This window comes from Eleutherodactylus coqui, chromosome 4 (assembly GCF_035609145.1).
Source record: "Eleutherodactylus coqui strain aEleCoq1 chromosome 4, aEleCoq1.hap1, whole genome shotgun sequence".
Classification (NCBI taxonomy): domain Eukaryota; kingdom Metazoa; phylum Chordata; class Amphibia; order Anura; family Eleutherodactylidae; genus Eleutherodactylus; species Eleutherodactylus coqui.
In genome coordinates, this window is record NC_089840.1 from 233058603 (window position 1) to 233077634 (window position 19032).

At 44.4% G+C, this 19032-nt stretch overlaps 1 protein-coding gene across 3 annotated transcripts in view; it reads left to right on the top strand.

Moving 5' to 3' along the window:
• Positions 1-19032, top strand: part of WDR11 (WD repeat domain 11) — a 120548-nt gene that overhangs the window by 17421 nt on the left and 84095 nt on the right. For all 3 annotated transcript variants that reach the window (XM_066600851.1, XM_066600852.1, XM_066600853.1), the window contains exons 3-8: positions 5305-5458; positions 8724-8897; positions 10094-10280; positions 10392-10557; positions 10689-10803; positions 12511-12709. In XM_066600851.1, the coding sequence (XP_066456948.1) occupies positions 5305-5458; positions 8724-8897; positions 10094-10280; positions 10392-10557; positions 10689-10803; positions 12511-12709 (995 nt within the window). The remainder of the gene's footprint in view (positions 1-5304; positions 5459-8723; positions 8898-10093; positions 10281-10391; positions 10558-10688; positions 10804-12510; positions 12710-19032) is intronic.

Below are 19032 nucleotides of genomic sequence, written 5' to 3' on the forward strand. Positions count from 1 at the left end.
AAAAGGGTATATCCTTTAAAATACAGTCTTCCAATTACAAATGGTAACTGATGTGGCCCTCATTGAAAATAAGTTTGATACCTCTATTGGTACCAAAATGGTACCAATAGAAAAGTACAGCTCGCTATGCAATCAACAAGCCCTCATATGACTATGTTGGTGGAAAAATGAAGTGTTATAGATTTTAATGAGTTGAGATGAACATCCCAAAAATAATTGACCTTTAGGCCTCATGTCCACTAGGAAATTTGGGCCCGCGTAGATTCTCCATGCAGAATCCCGCAGCGGGACCCTCCTTTTCCGGGGACATGAGGCCTGAAAATAGATTTTTCTTACCTGTCCAGACGCTGCGGCTTCCCGTCCGTCGCGGGCCGGATCTTCTTTCTCTCTGCCTGGTGGATGCACTCGGCACGCCGGCAGCGTGCCGCGCGCATGCGCCGTGCACTCTTTTTTTAAAATTTTTTTTTCCTTTTTGAACGCAGAGTCTCCCGCGCCAGAGAGCAGAAATTTAGCTGCGGGTGTACCGCGGGACCACACGGCTTCCATAGGCTTCAATAGAAGCCCGCGGGAGCCGTCCGCACAGGAGACCCGCAGGAAATGGTGCATGCTGCGTTTTCTCTCACATGCGGGAGAAAACGCAAATCCATTAAAATTCCATCCGCGGGTGCAAATTACAATTTAATTGCCCGCGGATGGCCAATGGATCCCTATGGGCAAAATTGAATGCGGATTCCGCAGCAATTCAATTTTGCTAGTGGACATGAGGCCTTAAAGTGTTAAAAGATTTGCTGCTAACATTTTGGCTGGAGGAGGACACCTTCAGAGGTCTTGTGGAGTCTATGCCCCCATGGGTCAGAGCTGCTGCTGTTGACATGAATCAAAGGGGTTTTCCAGTGAAAAACTATTGATGACCTATTATCAGGGTAAGTCATCATTAGTGGATCGGCTGGGGTCCGACCCTCGGGACCCCAACTGATTAGCTGGGCAAGCGCATGCTGTCTGTGCTGCAATAACACAGAGGTCGGAGTGAAAGCCTCCGCGCCGACCTCCTCATAGTGGAAATCAATTTGAGCCAAGCCTGCAGTTACAAGCGCCGGCCACTATAAGGAGGTCAGCGTGGAGGCTTCTCCTCCAACCTCTGTGCATTTGGAGCGGAAGACTCCACGCCGCCCTCCCATGTGGTTTCCGTGTTTGTAACTGCAGGAACGGCTCCCATTGATTTCAGAGAGAGTCGGGCCTGCAGTTACAAGCACTGGCCACTACACAGAGCTGTGTATTTGCAGCGCTGACATCATACTCCCGCTCGTCTGATCGGTTGGGGTCCCGAGCAACGATACCCAGCTGATCAACTATTGATGACCTATCCTGAGGATAGGTCATTAATAGGATTTCACTGGGAAAACCCCTTTAACCTACAAAATATTAGGCTGGTTGGTTTATGTATAAATATGGTGTACGTTCTCCGCTGCCTATTTTCAGATATTTATTCCAGACACCACTTGATACCTGAGCTCTGGTACACCCGCTGTCCTAATGATGACGTCATAGAGTTTTATTAGGTCACACTTTTTGTTTGAGCCTATAAGACTGCCAGGTTGAACATGCCCTTTGGACTTTAGTTCTTGGTTAAATAAAGGTATATGTACGTACATTTCTATTTCGTGCCCTACTTTATGTGCTTGTGGAGGTAGTGATTCATCATCGCTGCTCTGTGTGTTGCATATAGAGCTCCTCTCTTGCACTTCGCCTCCCTCGGGTATTAGACGGAGATGCATCCAGCCGTGGCTCCTTCCACAATCCATCTACGGCTTTGTTTTCAGATAATTAGTATGTACTTGACAGCCCTCTCCTGCATCTCTCCAACAACTTAATGCATTTTTACTCCTATAGTTTATTCCCTTTTTAACCTACATGGAACACTTGGAAATCATTCTCGGTGTTAGATTAAAGTTTACGGTTCTTTGATGTATCAATGCCGCTGCCTCTTCTTTCATATCACAGCTCAGAAAATGATTTCTCAGGTCTGCGTCGGGTCCCGATCATTAATCTGTAGGGTAAAGGCAAATGGAGCCAAAATAAGTGTTAAACTGGGTCTGTCATTGTCAGTCTGGAAAAATTACCATGTCACTTAAGTGTAGATGTATTGTAACATTAATTTCGGGAGGGACCGTCTAGAATTTTAAGTAGATTTTACTTGTACTTATAAAATTATACGTAAGTCTCTCTGACATTGGGGCTTCCATTTTTAAAAGGGTTGTTTGATGGATTTTTCCAGCTTTACACTATTGACCGATCCTCAGGATAGATCACCAGTAGTTGATCGACAAGGGTCCCCGCCACACTGGACCCATGTCGTTCATCACAGTCAGTGTTTCGGTGCACAGAGCCGATGTGTGTTGGAAGTACACAGCTCCATACACTATGCTGTGGCTTTGATTGATATTGCATGCACAGCTCCCAATCAAGCGCTTTGCGCACTAAACACTGGCTCCAGCAAGCAGGCAATCAATGAAGGTCCTGTGCCGAGGCCCCTGCTGATCAACTGTTAACGACCTATCCGGAGATCAGGTCATCAATAGTTTAAAGCTGGAATAACTTTTTCACTACAGACCTTAATAGTATAGGTTATCAATATTCAATTGGTAAGGTGCTGACCACTGTGACCCCCACTGATTGTTTGAACAAATGGCAACGTGACCCCGTGTCAGCTACAGTCAGGACATTCACTAATGCTTACCTTTATAAGGGGGTTTTCCAGGGAAATAATATTGATGATCTGTCTTCAGGATAGGTCATGAATAGTTGATTCGTCTGGGTTCTTCCGCACAGCTCTTATTAAAATTATGGGAGCTGCAGTTACAAGGGCCAGCCACTACACTGCTCAGTACTCCTGTGTGTTGCAGTGTCGACAAGAGGCGCTCAATCAGCTGATCGATTGGGGTCCCAAGCGATGGACCCTGGCTAATCAACTATTGATGACCTACTCTGAGGATACATCATCAATAGTATTTCCCTGGAAAACTCCTTTAGCTACTGCAATATTGGCTGCTTTTCCTATTCTGCACTATCATGCGATCTTAATCACTGACTACGACTTAGCTTTATTGTCTAATGAGCGATTGAGGGAGTCTGAAATTGGCCTTTCTAAAGTGACCCTTCGATCCTGGGACAAAATTTATCCCAGAAGTGGAGTGGGGGAGGGAATTGTATATCCTGATGCCCTACTTTTACCCCTTTCTGCTGTTGATTTGCTTCTTCCTGGGGTCCCACTGTGGTGTTCCAAGTTGGCCACGCTGCTTCTTAGACTACCCTATCCAAATTGAGCTCTGCTGGTAAATTGATAGTCTAAGATACTGCACACTGCTCTAAATGGCCAGCGCTGCTCATATGAGAAGCAGCGGCCAATTTATCACCACTGTGCAGTTCCTGGCCACCAGTGCTCCGTGTGCATGGAGTAATGACAGGAGTGCTGCTGCCATCTTGGAACACCACAGAGGGCCCCCAGGAGGCATATTAACTTTTTCCACAACACTTCTGCCCTATTCAGCAATCCCAGCAACCTGATTGGTTGTTTGGGTTGGCTGATTCACAATTCCAGCAACCTGATTGGTTGTTTGGGTTGGCTGATTCACCAAACAACCAATCGGGTTGCTGGAATTGCTGAATAGGGCAGAAGTCTGGTGGAAAAAGTTAATATGCCCCCAGAAACAGGAATCTGTAGCAGAATGGAGACAAAGGAGAACCCTAGGTAGTAGAACTACCCCCTGCAACCCCATGTCTTTAGTTCCCAGACAAATTTTGTCCCCAGGATTGGAGGGTCGCTTTAAAAGAGTTGTCACACAAAAATATGTTATTCCCTATCCACAGGATAGAAGACAAATTTCTGATTAGTGGGGGTCAAATCATTGAAAACAATGATCAAAAGAGCAGGGGTCCTGAGGTCCCTGAATGAATAAATGGAGTGGTGGTCATGAGAGCGCACTACCATTCCATATATTTCAAGGGGACTACTGATAGCGGAGCACTTGCCCTGATATGAATGGAGCAGTAGTGTGCATGCACGACCACCGTTCTATTCATTCAATTACCAAGGGAACCATTGAACTAATCACTTAATTTAGGTGATACTCAAAGGGTGACATAGCCTTATCAATCAGGTATGCCTTATTGTATATAGATGATGCATTGCAGCAATAAAACAGAATAGTTTGAAAACATTACTTGTGGTTCTCATTGTTCGCTTCTCTAATGCAAGAGGTTATATTGTGTGACAACCCCCACAAAGTCAACAATTCAAAGTCTACAGTATATGTGATACTTCTATTTTAGTAAAACATTACAAAGGTTGATTATGATAAAGCTGCATGCTCCGCATCTGAGACCTTTTTAGTAAAACTGCAATACTTGTCTTTTGTACCTGTACTTCTTGCTACGCACACAACAGTACTACATAAAATATAATTCAATACTTTCACAGGACCTCCATTCTCAGGATCAGTGGGGCCCCAGTGGTTGGACCTTTACTGATCAGATAGGTGACCTGGAGATCTTTAAAAGAAAAGTTGCCATTCTAAACATACAAACTGTATATTAGTTTGTATGGTCTGCTTTTTCACAGTTTTTCTCAAATTCCTAACAAGGCCTATAGAGATGAGTTGTGAAATTTCCTCTTAAAGGGGTTGTCTCATGAAATCAAGTGGGGTTATATACTTCTGTATGGCCATATTAATGCACTTTGTAATATACATTGTGCATTAATTATGAGCCATACAGAAGTTATTCACTTACCTGCTCGGTTGCTAGCGTCCCCGTCGCCATGGATCCGTCTAAAATCGCTGTCTTCTGGCGATTTTAGACGCGCTTGCGCTGTGCGGTCTTCTGTGCGGTGAATGGGGCCGCTCGTGCTGGAGAGCTGGTCCTCGTAGCTCCGCCCCGTCACGTGTGCCGATTCCAGCCAATCAGGAGGCTGGAATCAGCAATGGACCGCACAGAGCCCACGGTGCACCATGGGAGAAGACCCGCGGTGCATCGTGGGTGAAGATCCCGGCGGCCATCTTAGTAAGGTAAGGAAGAAGTCGCCACAGCGCGGGGATTCGGGTAAGTACTAAACGTTTTGTTTTTTTTAACACATGCATTGTGTTTGTCTCGCGCCGAATGGGGGGCCTATTGAATAAAAAAAAAACGTTTCGGCGCGGGACAACCCCTTTAAATCACAAAAACATTTTATTAAAATCTTTTATGAATTACTGCTAATTAACCGATTATTGGCACAGTTGTGTTAATTTTGCTCTTTTTTTTCCGCAGGTTAAATGGGCCAGAGAAAACTATCATCATAATTTGGGCTCGCCCTATGCCCTACGTCTGGCGTCCGCTGATGCCAGCGGGAAAATTGTGGTATGGGATGTTACCACTGGTACAACACGATGCGAAATACAAGAACACTCCAAACCCATCCACGGTAAACTTGTTTCTCATTTTTGCAATGCTTCCTTCTTTTTCTATTGCTTTTGCAATGCAAATCTATCAAGAAGGCATTGTCTATATACTTCAGTATTGTGGATGGCGAGTCCGTCCCCCCAGGAGCCTCGCTAAGGTATCGCTCAGACTGAAAATTGCATGAAGATTAAAACACTTCCACATTAAATAATGCAAGACGTTCCTTGCCACCTACAGCTCCTTAAACTATTAAAATGTCTTCTGTTGAGAGAGTATTGGATACAGCGAACATCTTTGTGTTCTTAGAACGACTCTCGTTGTGGACCGCAAAAAATTCCATGCAGGAAAATGTGTCAGAGTGCTTGTTGTGGACCATGTACGACATTCGTCTGTTTTTAATGCATGCCGTATGATATGATAGCAACTCCCCATTACCTAACCCTTTCCAATCCAATTTTGGATTCAGGGTTTCCTAAAAGACTTCTCTCTTTGTGCCATCTCCTGGCTAAAGCCAGTGCGTGTGCGCCAGAGAGGCTCCAAATGCGGAGTGGCTGGCAATAGACGGTAAGAATACCCGGTCGGACGTCTTCTGACATTGAAGCTGTACAAGCTTCAATCAGAATGTAAAAAGACATCAGACAGTGGATTGGAAAGGGCTAAGGCCTCATGTCCACCCGGGAAATCAGGCCTGCTTCGTATTCTCCATGCAGAATCCCGCAGCGAGTCCCTCCTTGCCCGTGGACATGAGGCAAAAAAAAAGATTAAACTTACCTGTTCGGACGCTGCGGATCTCTCCTCCATCACGGATGGATCTTCTTTCTTCGGCCCGGCGGATGTGCTCGGCACGCCGGCAGCGTGCTGCGCACATGCACTGGGCTCCCCATTTTTTTTTTTAAACTCCTGCTCTCCCGCGCCGGAGAGCAGATATTCAGGTACGGGTGTTCCGCGCATCCGGACGGCTTTCATAGGCTGCAATAGAAGCCTGCGGGAGCCGTCCCCGCGGGAGGCCCGCACTAAAAATGGAGCATGTCGCGGGTGTTTTCCCGCAGACGCAATCCACGCCTGAAGGGAAAATGACATCTGCAGGTATTTAACTACCTGCGGGTGTCCAATGCATCCCTATGGGGCGCGGATCACGCTTCATTTGCGAGTTGTTCAAATATGGACTCTTGTGACTTTACATGAGACGACTTGATCAACCAGCAACTATTTTTTAGATGAACTGAAACAAAACGACTAGTGAGTGAATTATCGCTAATCAGCCTGTCGGTGGCAGTTTACACCAAAAAACTTCTTGTCTTCACTTTTCTCTCACGATTATTTGGCCGATAGTCGTGTAACATCATTTTTATACGCTGTCCACTAATATGTCATCTGATGGCTACATGTAGGAGATCTCGTTCTTTCTAGTATTACAAGCTATCTATTTGTAGATCAAGGAATAGTTCAACTTCTAGGAAAAGTAACAAATCCCATCACCACAGATCCCTCTAATGTAACCTGTATAAACGTGTGTTAAACCCGCCGTACATCTAGAAAGAAGACAAATATCTCATGAAAACGTGTTTTTTAGACCATTACACAAGCCGTAAGGATCAGGGTCTTAGAGCTTGGTCTAATTTTTCCTCGCAGCCTTGAGTGGTGCCTCTGTTAAAGGGTGTCCTGGCACATCGGCACTTTCCGACTGGGCCCATGTTGTCTGAGTGTGATACGATATTGAGCAGGATGCGGTATAAGTTAATGAGGAAGCATGTATTATGGCACCTGAGAAGAGGAGCAGCGTGCTCCTGATCATTCCTCAGTACTGATGGTCTGGAGACGCAGATGACCAGTTCGACTGCTGAATATGAGACACAAAAAAAATGAGAGCCTGGTGGGCAAAAAGAGTGCAAAAAGTGGAAGAACATCTCCCGTCAGATGGAATCAGATTTCTGTTGCACCGTGCTGGTGGGAGGGTTGGAATTTGATGCAAGCCGCATGAATCGATGACCCCTTCCTGTTAGGTGTCAACAGCTCAGGCTGGTTAGGGTGGAGTAATAGTGTGGGGAATGCTTTTTTTTTTTGCACACCCTGGGTCCTTTGGTACATGTATATGAGTTTTTGAAAAGTAGGGACTACCTGTTTTGTAGGCTGCTACAGATCAGAAAAAAAAGTTGTAGGTTGCTAAATATTGCTGCTATTTGCGAGGTTTTGCAGCCCATGTTTCCCTATGGAGCCTGCCTTTCTGTTGCATCGCACAAAAATGTGGATTTCGTGCAGTGCGATGCAACGTTTACAGCCCTAAAATAAGCCCTATCCACATAATAAAAAAACAACCAAAAAAACCCAAATACAATAACATAACAGCCGCTGTCAGGTCCGGCACACTTCTCCTCTGCAGCACCGGCACTTGTTTGAAGTCTTCTGTCAGCACTTCCTGGGTTGGAGGTTCAAAATCCCCTGAAAGTGCTGGTGTGATTTGGCTAAGCCGCTGCGTTCGAGAACCAATCAGAGCCACCACTCGATGAACCAATCACAGCTATTCATTCACTTCAAGCAAGTGCTGGAGCTGCAGAGGAGAATTGCGCTGGACCTGATAGTGGCTGTTAGATGTATGGGGGGAGGGGTTATGCACCTAGGGCTTATTTTTGGGGTAGGGCTTATATTTCAAACTTCCCCTGAAAATCCCAGCGAAAAAGCACTAAAAATTTGTGCGACTTTGCAGCGACAATAAAATCGCAATATCGGCGTGAGAAAGCGAAGCAATATCACACAGAACACAGATGCTATATTACTGCGAATTTCTTGAGGTGATATCGCTGTCGCTTGAAAGCGGCCTTATGGTCAACCAAATTGTTCCTTCATGGCAGCGCCTTACCCCATAGCAAAAAGGCACGTTCTACAGAATGATGCCCCAAGCCACCATGGTTGAATAGTCATGGATTGGTTCTAGAAACATGGCAGTGAGCTTCCTCTGCTTCCCTAACTTCACAGCCCCCTCAGTGCCATAGAGCGTCGCTAGGATGAGGTACAACGAGCTGTACAGAGCACGTCAGCACCTCCTTCTAATTGTAGCAAATACAAGAGGCTTCCTGCCCACATTGGCCAATAGTCCGGCAGAGCGATTACAACACCTAGTGGAATCTATGACATGATGGGCGTCTATTAAAGGGGCTACCCAGTGTATGATATTATGAGTCCATGGATGCCCAGGATTCTTTTACCAATGTTTATGACTTGCACATACAGTAATTGTGTTGACTTGGTGATGATTGTCCTCTATAACCTTTTATTCTGCTTTTCTGCAGACATGCAGTGGTTGTGGAGCCAGGATGCCTCCCGTGATCTGCTTTTGGCCGTTCACCCTCCCAATCTAATTGTGCTTTGGAATGCAGACACTGGCACCAAACTGTGGAAGAAAAGCTACGCCGAGAACATCCTGAGTTTTTCCTTCAATCCCTTCCAACCTTCACAACTTGCCTGTGAGAGTCGTTTATTATTTATTACCCATTATTTCAGCACGGCGTACACTGTATTTAACTTGTGACAATCTCCATGCTTCCAGTGGGGATGGAAGACTTAATTTCCCCAGCCGATACACTAGTACCTACCACAGGAAGCCAATTAATGTATGATTGTGTTTTTGGTGTGCGGTAAAAATCCAAGAAACCCTTCTAGCCCCAAGAATATAAAGTATGGATTCCATGTTGCTTACATATGAGTTTGTCGGTGCTTTCAGTTTTACTTGGTAGAAGTGCCCACCACTACTGTACCTCGCTGAAGGCACGATGTACAGAACCGATCTCTAAATAGGACCTGTCACCTCTCCTAAGATGGCTATTTTAGTAAATACGTGTTTTCCACAGAAAATAACCTTTCTAGAGCTTCTTTTTTTTTTTTTAAAGAAATCTGCATGGCCCGGTTCCTCTGTGATGCCTCTGAGGAACCTAAGGCCCATTTACATACAACCATTATCTCTCAAAATTCATTCGAATGATGGCATGTGAGCTATAATTGTTGCATGTAGACATTCCTTCATTCACTCTTCGGCTCAATGATGATTTTATGTGAGCTTAAAATCCATTGTTCAGCCGGAGAGAGATAACAGACTGCACACTGTTCTCAGCGGGTGCTGGAGATTACATTGCATTCTGCCGACAGCCCGTGTAAGAACAATGAAGCTGTGTGCAGAGCCCAGCCCACATGCTGTGCTCTGCAAACAGCTCCCAGAGGCCCTTTTACATGCCTTTTAAATGAAGTTGTTAAAGTGTTAATGGACATTAGTGTCCATTAACACTTTATGCAGTGCGATCGCTAAAACTTTCAATCTTTCAATCGTTTGAAAGATTGTCTTTGTGTGTAAATGGGCCTTTATAAATAAATTCACAACTGTGTTAACATTCCCTGAGTCAAGTAAGGATGTCACTATAACACTATCAGTGCTAAAAGTGACAAACTATGTTAATAAACATCCCTTTGACAAAGGAAAAGTCTGTGTATTTCCAGGAGGGGTAACAGAAGAATGGTGCAATGAAAAAAGTTGAAAACAAAAAGGCTGTAAATAAAAATACTCGATAATTGTACAAGTATTTACTAAAGCGGACAGATCCTCATATATTTATTCAGTTGGGTATCCCTCTGTCTGGTTTTGACATTTTGCAGTTTTTTAATCTTGCAGTACTGACTAGTGAGGGCATCGTATTTGTCTCTGACTTCTCACCATCTAAGCCTCCAACAAGTTGTGGACGGAAAGTTTATATCTCAAGCCCTCACTCCAGCCCTGCACATGCAAAGCTGGTGTCCACCACAGGCGCCAAGAAGGCGCTCAACAAGGTCAAGATTCTCATTACCAATGAGAAGCCCAGGTAGGTTGAGCTGAGATCCTTACACACTTATCCGGTGTCCCAAGGAACTGGCTTTGAACATGACTGTGTCGCGTAGCATGTGGCTAAACAATGTTGTCTTTCCGCTTTCAGTGCTGAGGCCGTAACGCTGAATGAGTGTTTGCAGTTGTCCTACTTGCCCTCGAAACGCAACCACATGCTGCTGCTGTATCCCCGGGAGATCCTCATCTTGGACCTTGAGGTTAACCAGACGGTGGGAGTTGTAGCTATCGAGAGGACAGGAGTACCCTTCCTGCAGGTTGTTATATATATTCTGTTTTTTTTCTTGGACTCGTATAGATGACAGATAACAAATGTTTTTTTGGGGCGCCTGTTTGCTGTGACATGATCTACTGTATGACTGATATTATATTGTCCTTCCATGCGCAGGTGACCCCTTGCTTTCAGAGAGATCTGCTATTCTGTCTGCATGAGAATGGGTGTATTACACTACGCGTGGGCCGGCAAGGTTGTGGAAGCTCGGGGGCCCCGAATGAAGAGGGAGGTAAGAAGAGTATGATCGGAGATGTACTAGAATCACTTGTGTGGTCCCTGTTTATGCTTTGTGAGTTATTCTACTTTAGATCTTCTTTTTATGGGGAATTAGAGTTAATCTCTATAGTGGAAAGATTAAGAAAAAATGTGTCATTATTTCTGATAACTTTGAAGTGCTTCTCTGGATTTTTGCTATTCTTAACTATCCTCAGTATAGCTCATTGATAGTTGATCGGCAAGGGTCCACCGGTGTGGATCCCTTCTGATCACTGAGTCTGCTGCATATAGCGCTGTCTGTATTGCAGTGGTTCAGTTTGGTAGTACAGACCATTGTATTTTTCTTTTTAAACCTAATGGCAAAGTTGATTTAGCTAGATACCCTTAAATTGTCTTAAAGAAGTTGTTCGATTTGATAAAGCATAGCGGAAGTGTGTGTGACCTGTACTTGTCTTGCACATTTCCCACTTCTCTAGCGCCACCACTCCTGCCCCCCCCCCCCCGCCCCCCCGCCAGTCTGTGTTTGCATTGGCTGGAATGGTGGCATACCTCTCTACCCGCCTGACTGCTACAGCCAGTGTCCTGCCCTGAAACAAAATTTCACCAGTGACATCAGTGTACATTCCTGAGCCTATTAACTACAGGCCCACGTGACCTGTATACAGACTATCAATGGGGACAGAACTACCAGTGACGTCACAGGTCATTTGACATGTCACCAGACCACTGAATAGATGCTGCCGTGGATTTGGAAATACTTGTGACTTCTTTAAAAGTTGGGTCACTGAGAGTAATCGGAAGAAGAGGAGTACTCTGTGTGATCAGGGGCCAGAATAAAACCGAGATCTAACATCACAATGGCAGCTGTGCGTTTCCTTACTGGTCTTGTAATATAGGCAGGAACAGCACAGCATAACATAGAGGGGAAATGCACACGGACGGACGAAAAAAAGTTGTATACAATTCCTCAGTCCGAAGCCTTATCGTCTTCTCATACATCTTCTGGGTGACACGAAGATTAATCACCTACCTTAATACCAGTGTTTGCAGTCTTTTTTTCACCATGGCAACTAAAAGAAGCAACTGAATAAAAACTGAGCAAGCGGATAAAAATAAAGGGCAGCAGCATCAATTTTAGATTGTGTAACAGCTGCCGGGGTGTCAAACATCAGCATGGGACGAAATGAGCGCACACCATTCTATGAAGAATTAATGAAGATTCTGGGACACCTGCAGATCAGACTCCCTTGCAGAGCCAGAAACCCGAAAGTCTGAGTTAGCAGCCTTCCATCCAGAGCGATATTTGTATTCCCTAATTCCTTTTTTTTTTCTTGTAGAACTTTTTATGAATTGTATTCATCATTGCTCGCAGCCACAAATGGAACAAAAAAAGTCTCAAAACTCAATAGGGAATGAGGTCTTGAAAAATAAGTTTGCTCTTCCTTCTCCGATTAAATGGTGTAAAGCATGGCTTTAGGCTTTGCCATCGTCTCCTGGAATAGTCACTGAATTTTGGCTATAGATGCAAACTTAATAAACTATGCAAACTGCTGTGATTGTGAGCTACAGAAACGAATCCCTGCGGGTAGTTTTAATGGCTGTAGTCATCAATTTTGCATAGATGTGAAGTTCAACGTCTCCACATTATGTCTTGTCTCAAATGGGACTTTTCACTTTAACTGAACTAATCCTGGTGTTTTGTTTTTTTTTTTCTTACCAGAGTCCGATCCGGTTCCGGAGATGACTTATGATTTGCGCTGTCAGTGTGATGCCATTCGGGTTACTAAGACAGTCCGCCCTTACAGCATAACCTGCAACCCCATTAATGAGAATGCTATTGCCCTTATTATCAGCGATGGAAGGGTTATGATTTGGGAGCTGAAGTCCAGTGTCCATGGGAGGAAGATGCGCAATGCCAGGTTTGTACGACATGCAACTTACTTTTTTAATATATTTGTTTTATTTTTAAGAGACTCGGTTAGCTACTTTGGGCCCTATAAGCTAAGCTCAAAGTAGCTGACCCGCTGAGTCCGGGAATGTAAGTTGTATAATTGCCTTCCACACTGTTCTTTGGATTTTGGCACTGAAAGCCACCACTACATTGCATTAAGTGGCGCGCTAAGCAAGTCTCCCATTCTAAACTTGGAATAGGAGGACTACTTGGCGTGCGCCATGCAGTCTGCTCAATGTACGCTCAGACACTGGGGCATGGCAGGGAAGGCAACTCTAACACTTGCACCCCTGGGTCTGCTACTTTGCGCACATAAGCTTAGCTTATAGGATTCAAAATGGCTAACGGATTCCTTTTTAAAGGTCCGTAAACTGCCAGAACACTCACATTTCACCACGTATTACGGACTTGTTACACGGCTGTTATACACGGAGAAATGAGTAAATGAAAGTCAGTGGACTTTCATTGATCCTTGTGCATGTAGATACACATGAGAAATAGATCACAGCATGCTCTATTTCTCTGCGTTACACACAGCGTGAGACCTATACATTTGTATAGGTAGTGTCTATAGAATCCATATATCCAATGATATGATTTTGGTGTGACCTTTTCTGAAAGAATATTGAATTAACAATAAGATTCGTTTTTAGGCAAAAGTGCATGAAATTAGGATATAGGAATATGAGGTTGTGAAAAAAGTTACAACCCTAGTGAATACTAAGGGTGGCTTTTACAAGAGTGTGTTGTTGTGCCTACATAGGTGTGTACATAAGTGCGCACCCATGTACGTGCAAAAACACGCGTGAATGCAGGTCCGTGCATTGTTTTCAATGGAGCCACGGCTGCTGCCGGCGGCTCCATTGAAAACAATGCTCTGCTGGAACCCCTGCATTCTTTTCAGGGAAGGGCTTTACATATAAGACCTTCCCTGGAAAAAAAAAAGATTTTAGTGTATATATAAAAGAGAAAAAAAAAATTAAAAATACACTTACCTGTCCGCCGCTGCCGTGGCCCCCGCGGGGATGAAGAACACATCTGCCGCATGCGGCAGATGTTTCCTTCATCCCCGCTAGTGTAAAGAATTCCCTGCTGCTACATCTGCCACATCTGTGACAGATGCAGCAGAGGAATTCTTCAATTCTCTACCGTAGCTGTCACACGTCAGCTGTGGTATAGGATTCTGTTGCTGGCAACCCCTTCAATTGATTTCAGGGAAGGGCTTTAAATATAAGCACTTCCCTGAAAATCCAGAAAAAGTGGTTTAAAAAACAAAAGAAAATACATACTTACCTCCCTTCAGCTGCCGGGGCACAGCCCCGTCTTCTGCTGTCCCCCGCTCTGTGGTGCTGATCTATCAGCTGGCGGGGATTTAAAATCCCTGCCTGCTGAAAGAGCTAAATGTGAGTGGCTGAGGTGCTCAGCCAATCACAGGCAGCATTCGCCCAGCATTCATTTGGGGAGAGCTGCCTGTGATTGGCTGAGCACCTGGAAAATGCCTCTTGGAAGCCACCATGAGAGGAACACATGTGCCTGCAGAATGCCTTGAACATATCGCTGAGCTGTCATTGTCCCTCGTACCACTACTAGGGGTGACCGACTGTTGTATGTGATGATCGAGCCAGACCATCACACCAGCAGGGGGCAGTGTGCCGCTCCACAGCAAAGGCAGGATTCAGGCACTCACCCCTAGGTCTCCAGACATGAACCCAGCTGTTGTCTGTGCCTAAACTAAACCTGAATTTGTCACTGAATAGAACCTGATTCTATGGAAATGGTTCCGACAGACACGGGGGTTTGTAATGATGGTGACACCTCTCTCTGGATGGAGGACAACAAAACATTTGAAGCTACTCGTGCTTGTTGGACAATCGGACGATCCTCCTCTATTAGTGGTTTGTCTGAGCCCTGTTGCCTTGTGTGCCCCCACACATCTACTGGTCCTAATGTCTCCTAACATTGTAGTCCGAATGTCCCAGGTAGTGGGCAGTTCTTTGATACAACAGTCTAGCTTCTCACATTCCAATAATGCGCTCCTCTCAAACTCTGGTAAATGGGCAAAATCTCTTCTCTGCATCGTAGAGGCATGCAGTGGTCAACCAGCTCTACACAAGCGGAAGGAGAGGTCACTACACACAAGTCGAACCTTTTTATATGCCAAGGGGGGGGGGGGGGGGACCACTTTTAGGCCCCTTGTCCACGGGCGAGGCGGAATATCGCTAGTGATATGCCGCCGCCAGGGAGCAGGGGAGAAAACTGTCAGTTCTCTGTGGGGAGCCTATCTGACAGATAGGCTCACCGCGGAGAATCGCGGCAAATCACAGCATGCCACGATTTGAGTCTCGCGAGTGGAGAATCGCTATAATTCTCCGCTCATGGACAGGGGGCTGCGCTCTTCATAGCAACGCTATGGAAAGCGTGCACTGCGTTACTCACGGACGGATTATCGCCGCGAGTAATGCAATGCACTATCGCCCGTGGACAGCAGCCCTTAGGGTCTCAGGTGGTAAGACCGTTCATCTAATAACACCACAACTCTAATCATTTGTATATCTACCTGAGATGTAACTGCATGCCGAGTTTTGCAGTAAAACGACAACTCCGTTAAAAAAAAAATAATCAGTCACCTAGAAGGAGTCCTGTATTAAAAATATTCATAATTAAAAAACCCCTATTGAATAAACATCCATGATGGAAATAATGATGAAACAGAATACAAGTCCTCGTACAATGTATTATATTGTCCACAGATAATTACATGATGAAGTCAACCCAATTTGCTGTTGTTGCAGACGAGTGTGCACAGCGGGCAAAAGAGAACAATACAAACCCAACATAACGCCCCCAGAAGCCTTGTGGATTGTACATTGAAGTACCCGGTTTCCTAATGACATTGACCTGCGGAGGCAAATAATGTACCACTATGAATAAGAGGTCTGAGGCCTAATTGCCACATATGTTACAGAAATTAGCAGTTTTTGTTCTTAATTTGTCCAAATTGTACCATCCTATTACGACACATTCAGGGGCAGAGATGCTGGACATCCTGGGGCCGTTAGCTTGGGTTGGTATTGTTCTCTTTGGCCCGGAGTGCACACGGATTTAGAGAAATAACAGTGAATTAGGTTGAGTGTAATATGTATTTATCAGCGGGCAATAATGATGATTTGTAGTTTGGAACGACTTATTTTCCCTTTACTTGATTATTTCTATCATACATGCAGATCCAGTTTTTTTTTTTTTAAACTCTTAATAAAATATATTTTTTCATACAAAGGAGTGGTTTCGAGCTGATGTGATTGGTCTAATGAGCGAACACAATTTATTTATCGCACAGCCTACATTTATATTTTATTCCCACCCCATACCTGGATTGCATATAACAAGTGACCCTATTTATGAATGATCATGTTATCACTCATGGTTGAAAATGATGTTCTGTCACATGACCTCGTTATAAATGGACACCACATTATTGCTATTTGGCTTTCGCTGACCAAAACGCACCATGTGATGTTACAAACGAGCTTTTTATGATCGCTAATTACTATGTTATCATGTGATCTCTAACCAAATTTGTCATTGGCTACTTTTTGTGTTTTAAATATTGAAAAGGTGGTCGATGTGTTTACGCAAAGACTTAGGGCTCCTGCCCACGGATGGATATTTGTTGCGGAATTCGCACCGCGGATCCACAGCAAACGGTGCCCATAGCAAACTATGGGAAATCAGTTCTTCCTGCACATTTGCGGAAACCAATTATGGTTTTTGCAAGCTGAGGAAATATCACAGCATGCTCCATTTTTTTTTTCTCGCGGATTCCATGTGGATGGCTTCCATTGAACTCAATGGAAGCCGTCCGATCCGGGGTCCTTCCGCAATCACATTGCGGATTCTCATTGGGCCATGACGTGGGAAAAGCATCAGTTTAAAAAAGAGAATCTGTACTGCGCATGTGCAGTACAAAAGGAAAAAAAACTAACCAGGTACATGCGAACGCGGAATCCGGCTCTGTAGGGTGCCTAAGACCTCATGCTGCATCTGTAAGGCTTTTGTCAAGTGGCCGAGATCTGTGATGTTTATGGATCTACTCTAAGTAGGGCCGGCTTCACACGGACCTATTTGGATGCACAATATGCAGAACGTAGAACCCATTGATTTCAATGAGTTCATTCGCATTTTTGTAAAAATGGAACATGATCTATTTTTCTATGTATTTGGTCCCTAAATAGGTCTGTAGGGGAATGCACAAATGCATGCGCAATACACAAGGAGATGCGTGAAACACTGCGTAACTCCGCTGGAGAAAGGACACACCTGGAACTCCGTAGACGAATTAGCCATTTCAAAGCGCAGAAAAAAATGCTTTGCGGGCAAAAAATGTATGTTACAATATGCCAACCTGCACAAAAAAGCCTTGTTCATAGTGCAAAAAGATGTGCACAATTGCGCATACATTCATGTGAAACCATCCGTGAAACCATCCGTGGAGCTGGAGTGTGTCTTCTACGCTCCTCTATGGTTAGTCTATATGAGATCCATGCTCTGCTGGAACGAGGGCTCACACAAGGCGGTGAGCCGGACCTACTTCTCCCTTGTAAAGGCCCATTTACACACACCGATTATCGCTCAAAATTTGTTCAAAGGATGTCTTTTGAAAATAATCGTCACGTGTAAATGCTACAATCGTTAGCTTTCTAGTTTAGCATAAAAAACATTGTTCAGCCAGTTAGTGGATAGCAGGGACCACACTCTGTGATTCTCCACGGGAGCGCTGATAACATTGTTTTCAGCTGCAGTCCCATGGCAGAACAAAAGTGCTGCATGGAGATAACAGACCACCTGCTGTTCTCTGCATACAGCGCACTGAGGCTCATTTACATGCAAAAGCTGTCAGTCATCCTATCTTCAGCCAGTCATCCTCAAACTGTGAGTTATTCTATCTTTTGAAGGAATTTGAAGCGATCGTCTTTGCGGGTAAATGTGGCTTGGCTTTAGTTTGAGGTGGAACACATGTATATGGGTTTCACACACATTTCATCAATGAGTCCACACGGAAAACAAACTCCATGTAAATGTAGGTAAGAGTATATTTTGCCGTGTTCCGATCTTCTGGTTTTGGAATGAACATCGTGTACTTGCAGCATGCCCGTAGTCTGTATAAAGTACTCGGAAGAAGTCCCTACAGCAGAATGGACACATCCAGCTCGCCATCAAACGAGATGCCCAGTTCTCTTTGCAGCAACAACCCCAGAGATAGCCGCTTACATGAGGAATCTCTTACTAAACTGATGCCGTCTTAAACTGCTGACGCACATGTTTTAGTATTTGGTTACTGCAAGAAGCTTCTACAATGTAGCTGTATCACTTGATGAGCATTTACAAGGTTACGAAAATAGTTTTTTAATGGCTGGGATATGAACATCGTTTGGGGATTACTCTATTTTAACCTTTTTAAATGACTTTCACTTTTTGTTTTTGCTTCTGTAGTATTTTTTTTAACCTTTTTATGTCACTTTTGTGATATATTGGTATATGTTCTTCATCAGACTGAGATTTTTTTCCTTAGTCTCTTCTTCTCTTAATACTTTTGATCTTGATTACTTGATTGGATTTTATATCAGACTAGAGAGTTCAGCATTAGATATTTTCAGGAGACGTAACAAATGAGAAGAGGCGGTACGCCACTAAATGATTCAATCGGGATTTTCCAAAGCAGCAGTTTGTTAAACTGACCTTGGCATAGTCGTTAAAGGAGTTATGCCGCCATCGCATTAAGTTATGTAGAACGCAGTATTGTAATCATTTCATCAGTTGACGCCTGTTAAAAGTAATACTACTTATCAAAGCGATTCACCTTTCATCTTAATAATGGCCATCCCTTGTGCACGCCGTGTGCATACATGAGTGGGACTCCGTTTGGGTGGCCAAGTATGTACAATCGATCCTCCAGTCGCCTTTTGTTCTCAGCAGTGGGACCGTAGCAGCACTCATCCTGTGCATGTAAAATGCCATACCTCCGCCTCTTCTGGCTCTATGCAGGAGCAGAGGGAAGTCGGGCATGCACAGTTAATGTCTGACGCTTGTATAGACAGGTGCTTATTGAGTTGTTTCATATATAGCCAACCATTTGTTTTACATTTGCATAGAGTTTTGAATAGAGCCGGCTCAATGAATGAGCGACTTTTATGGTCCCACTGCAGAGAATGAAAAGAGACTGAGGATTGATTGGCAGACTCTACCCCCAATTGGATTCTCCATCATGGATGCAACATTGAGGGCATGTCTAGG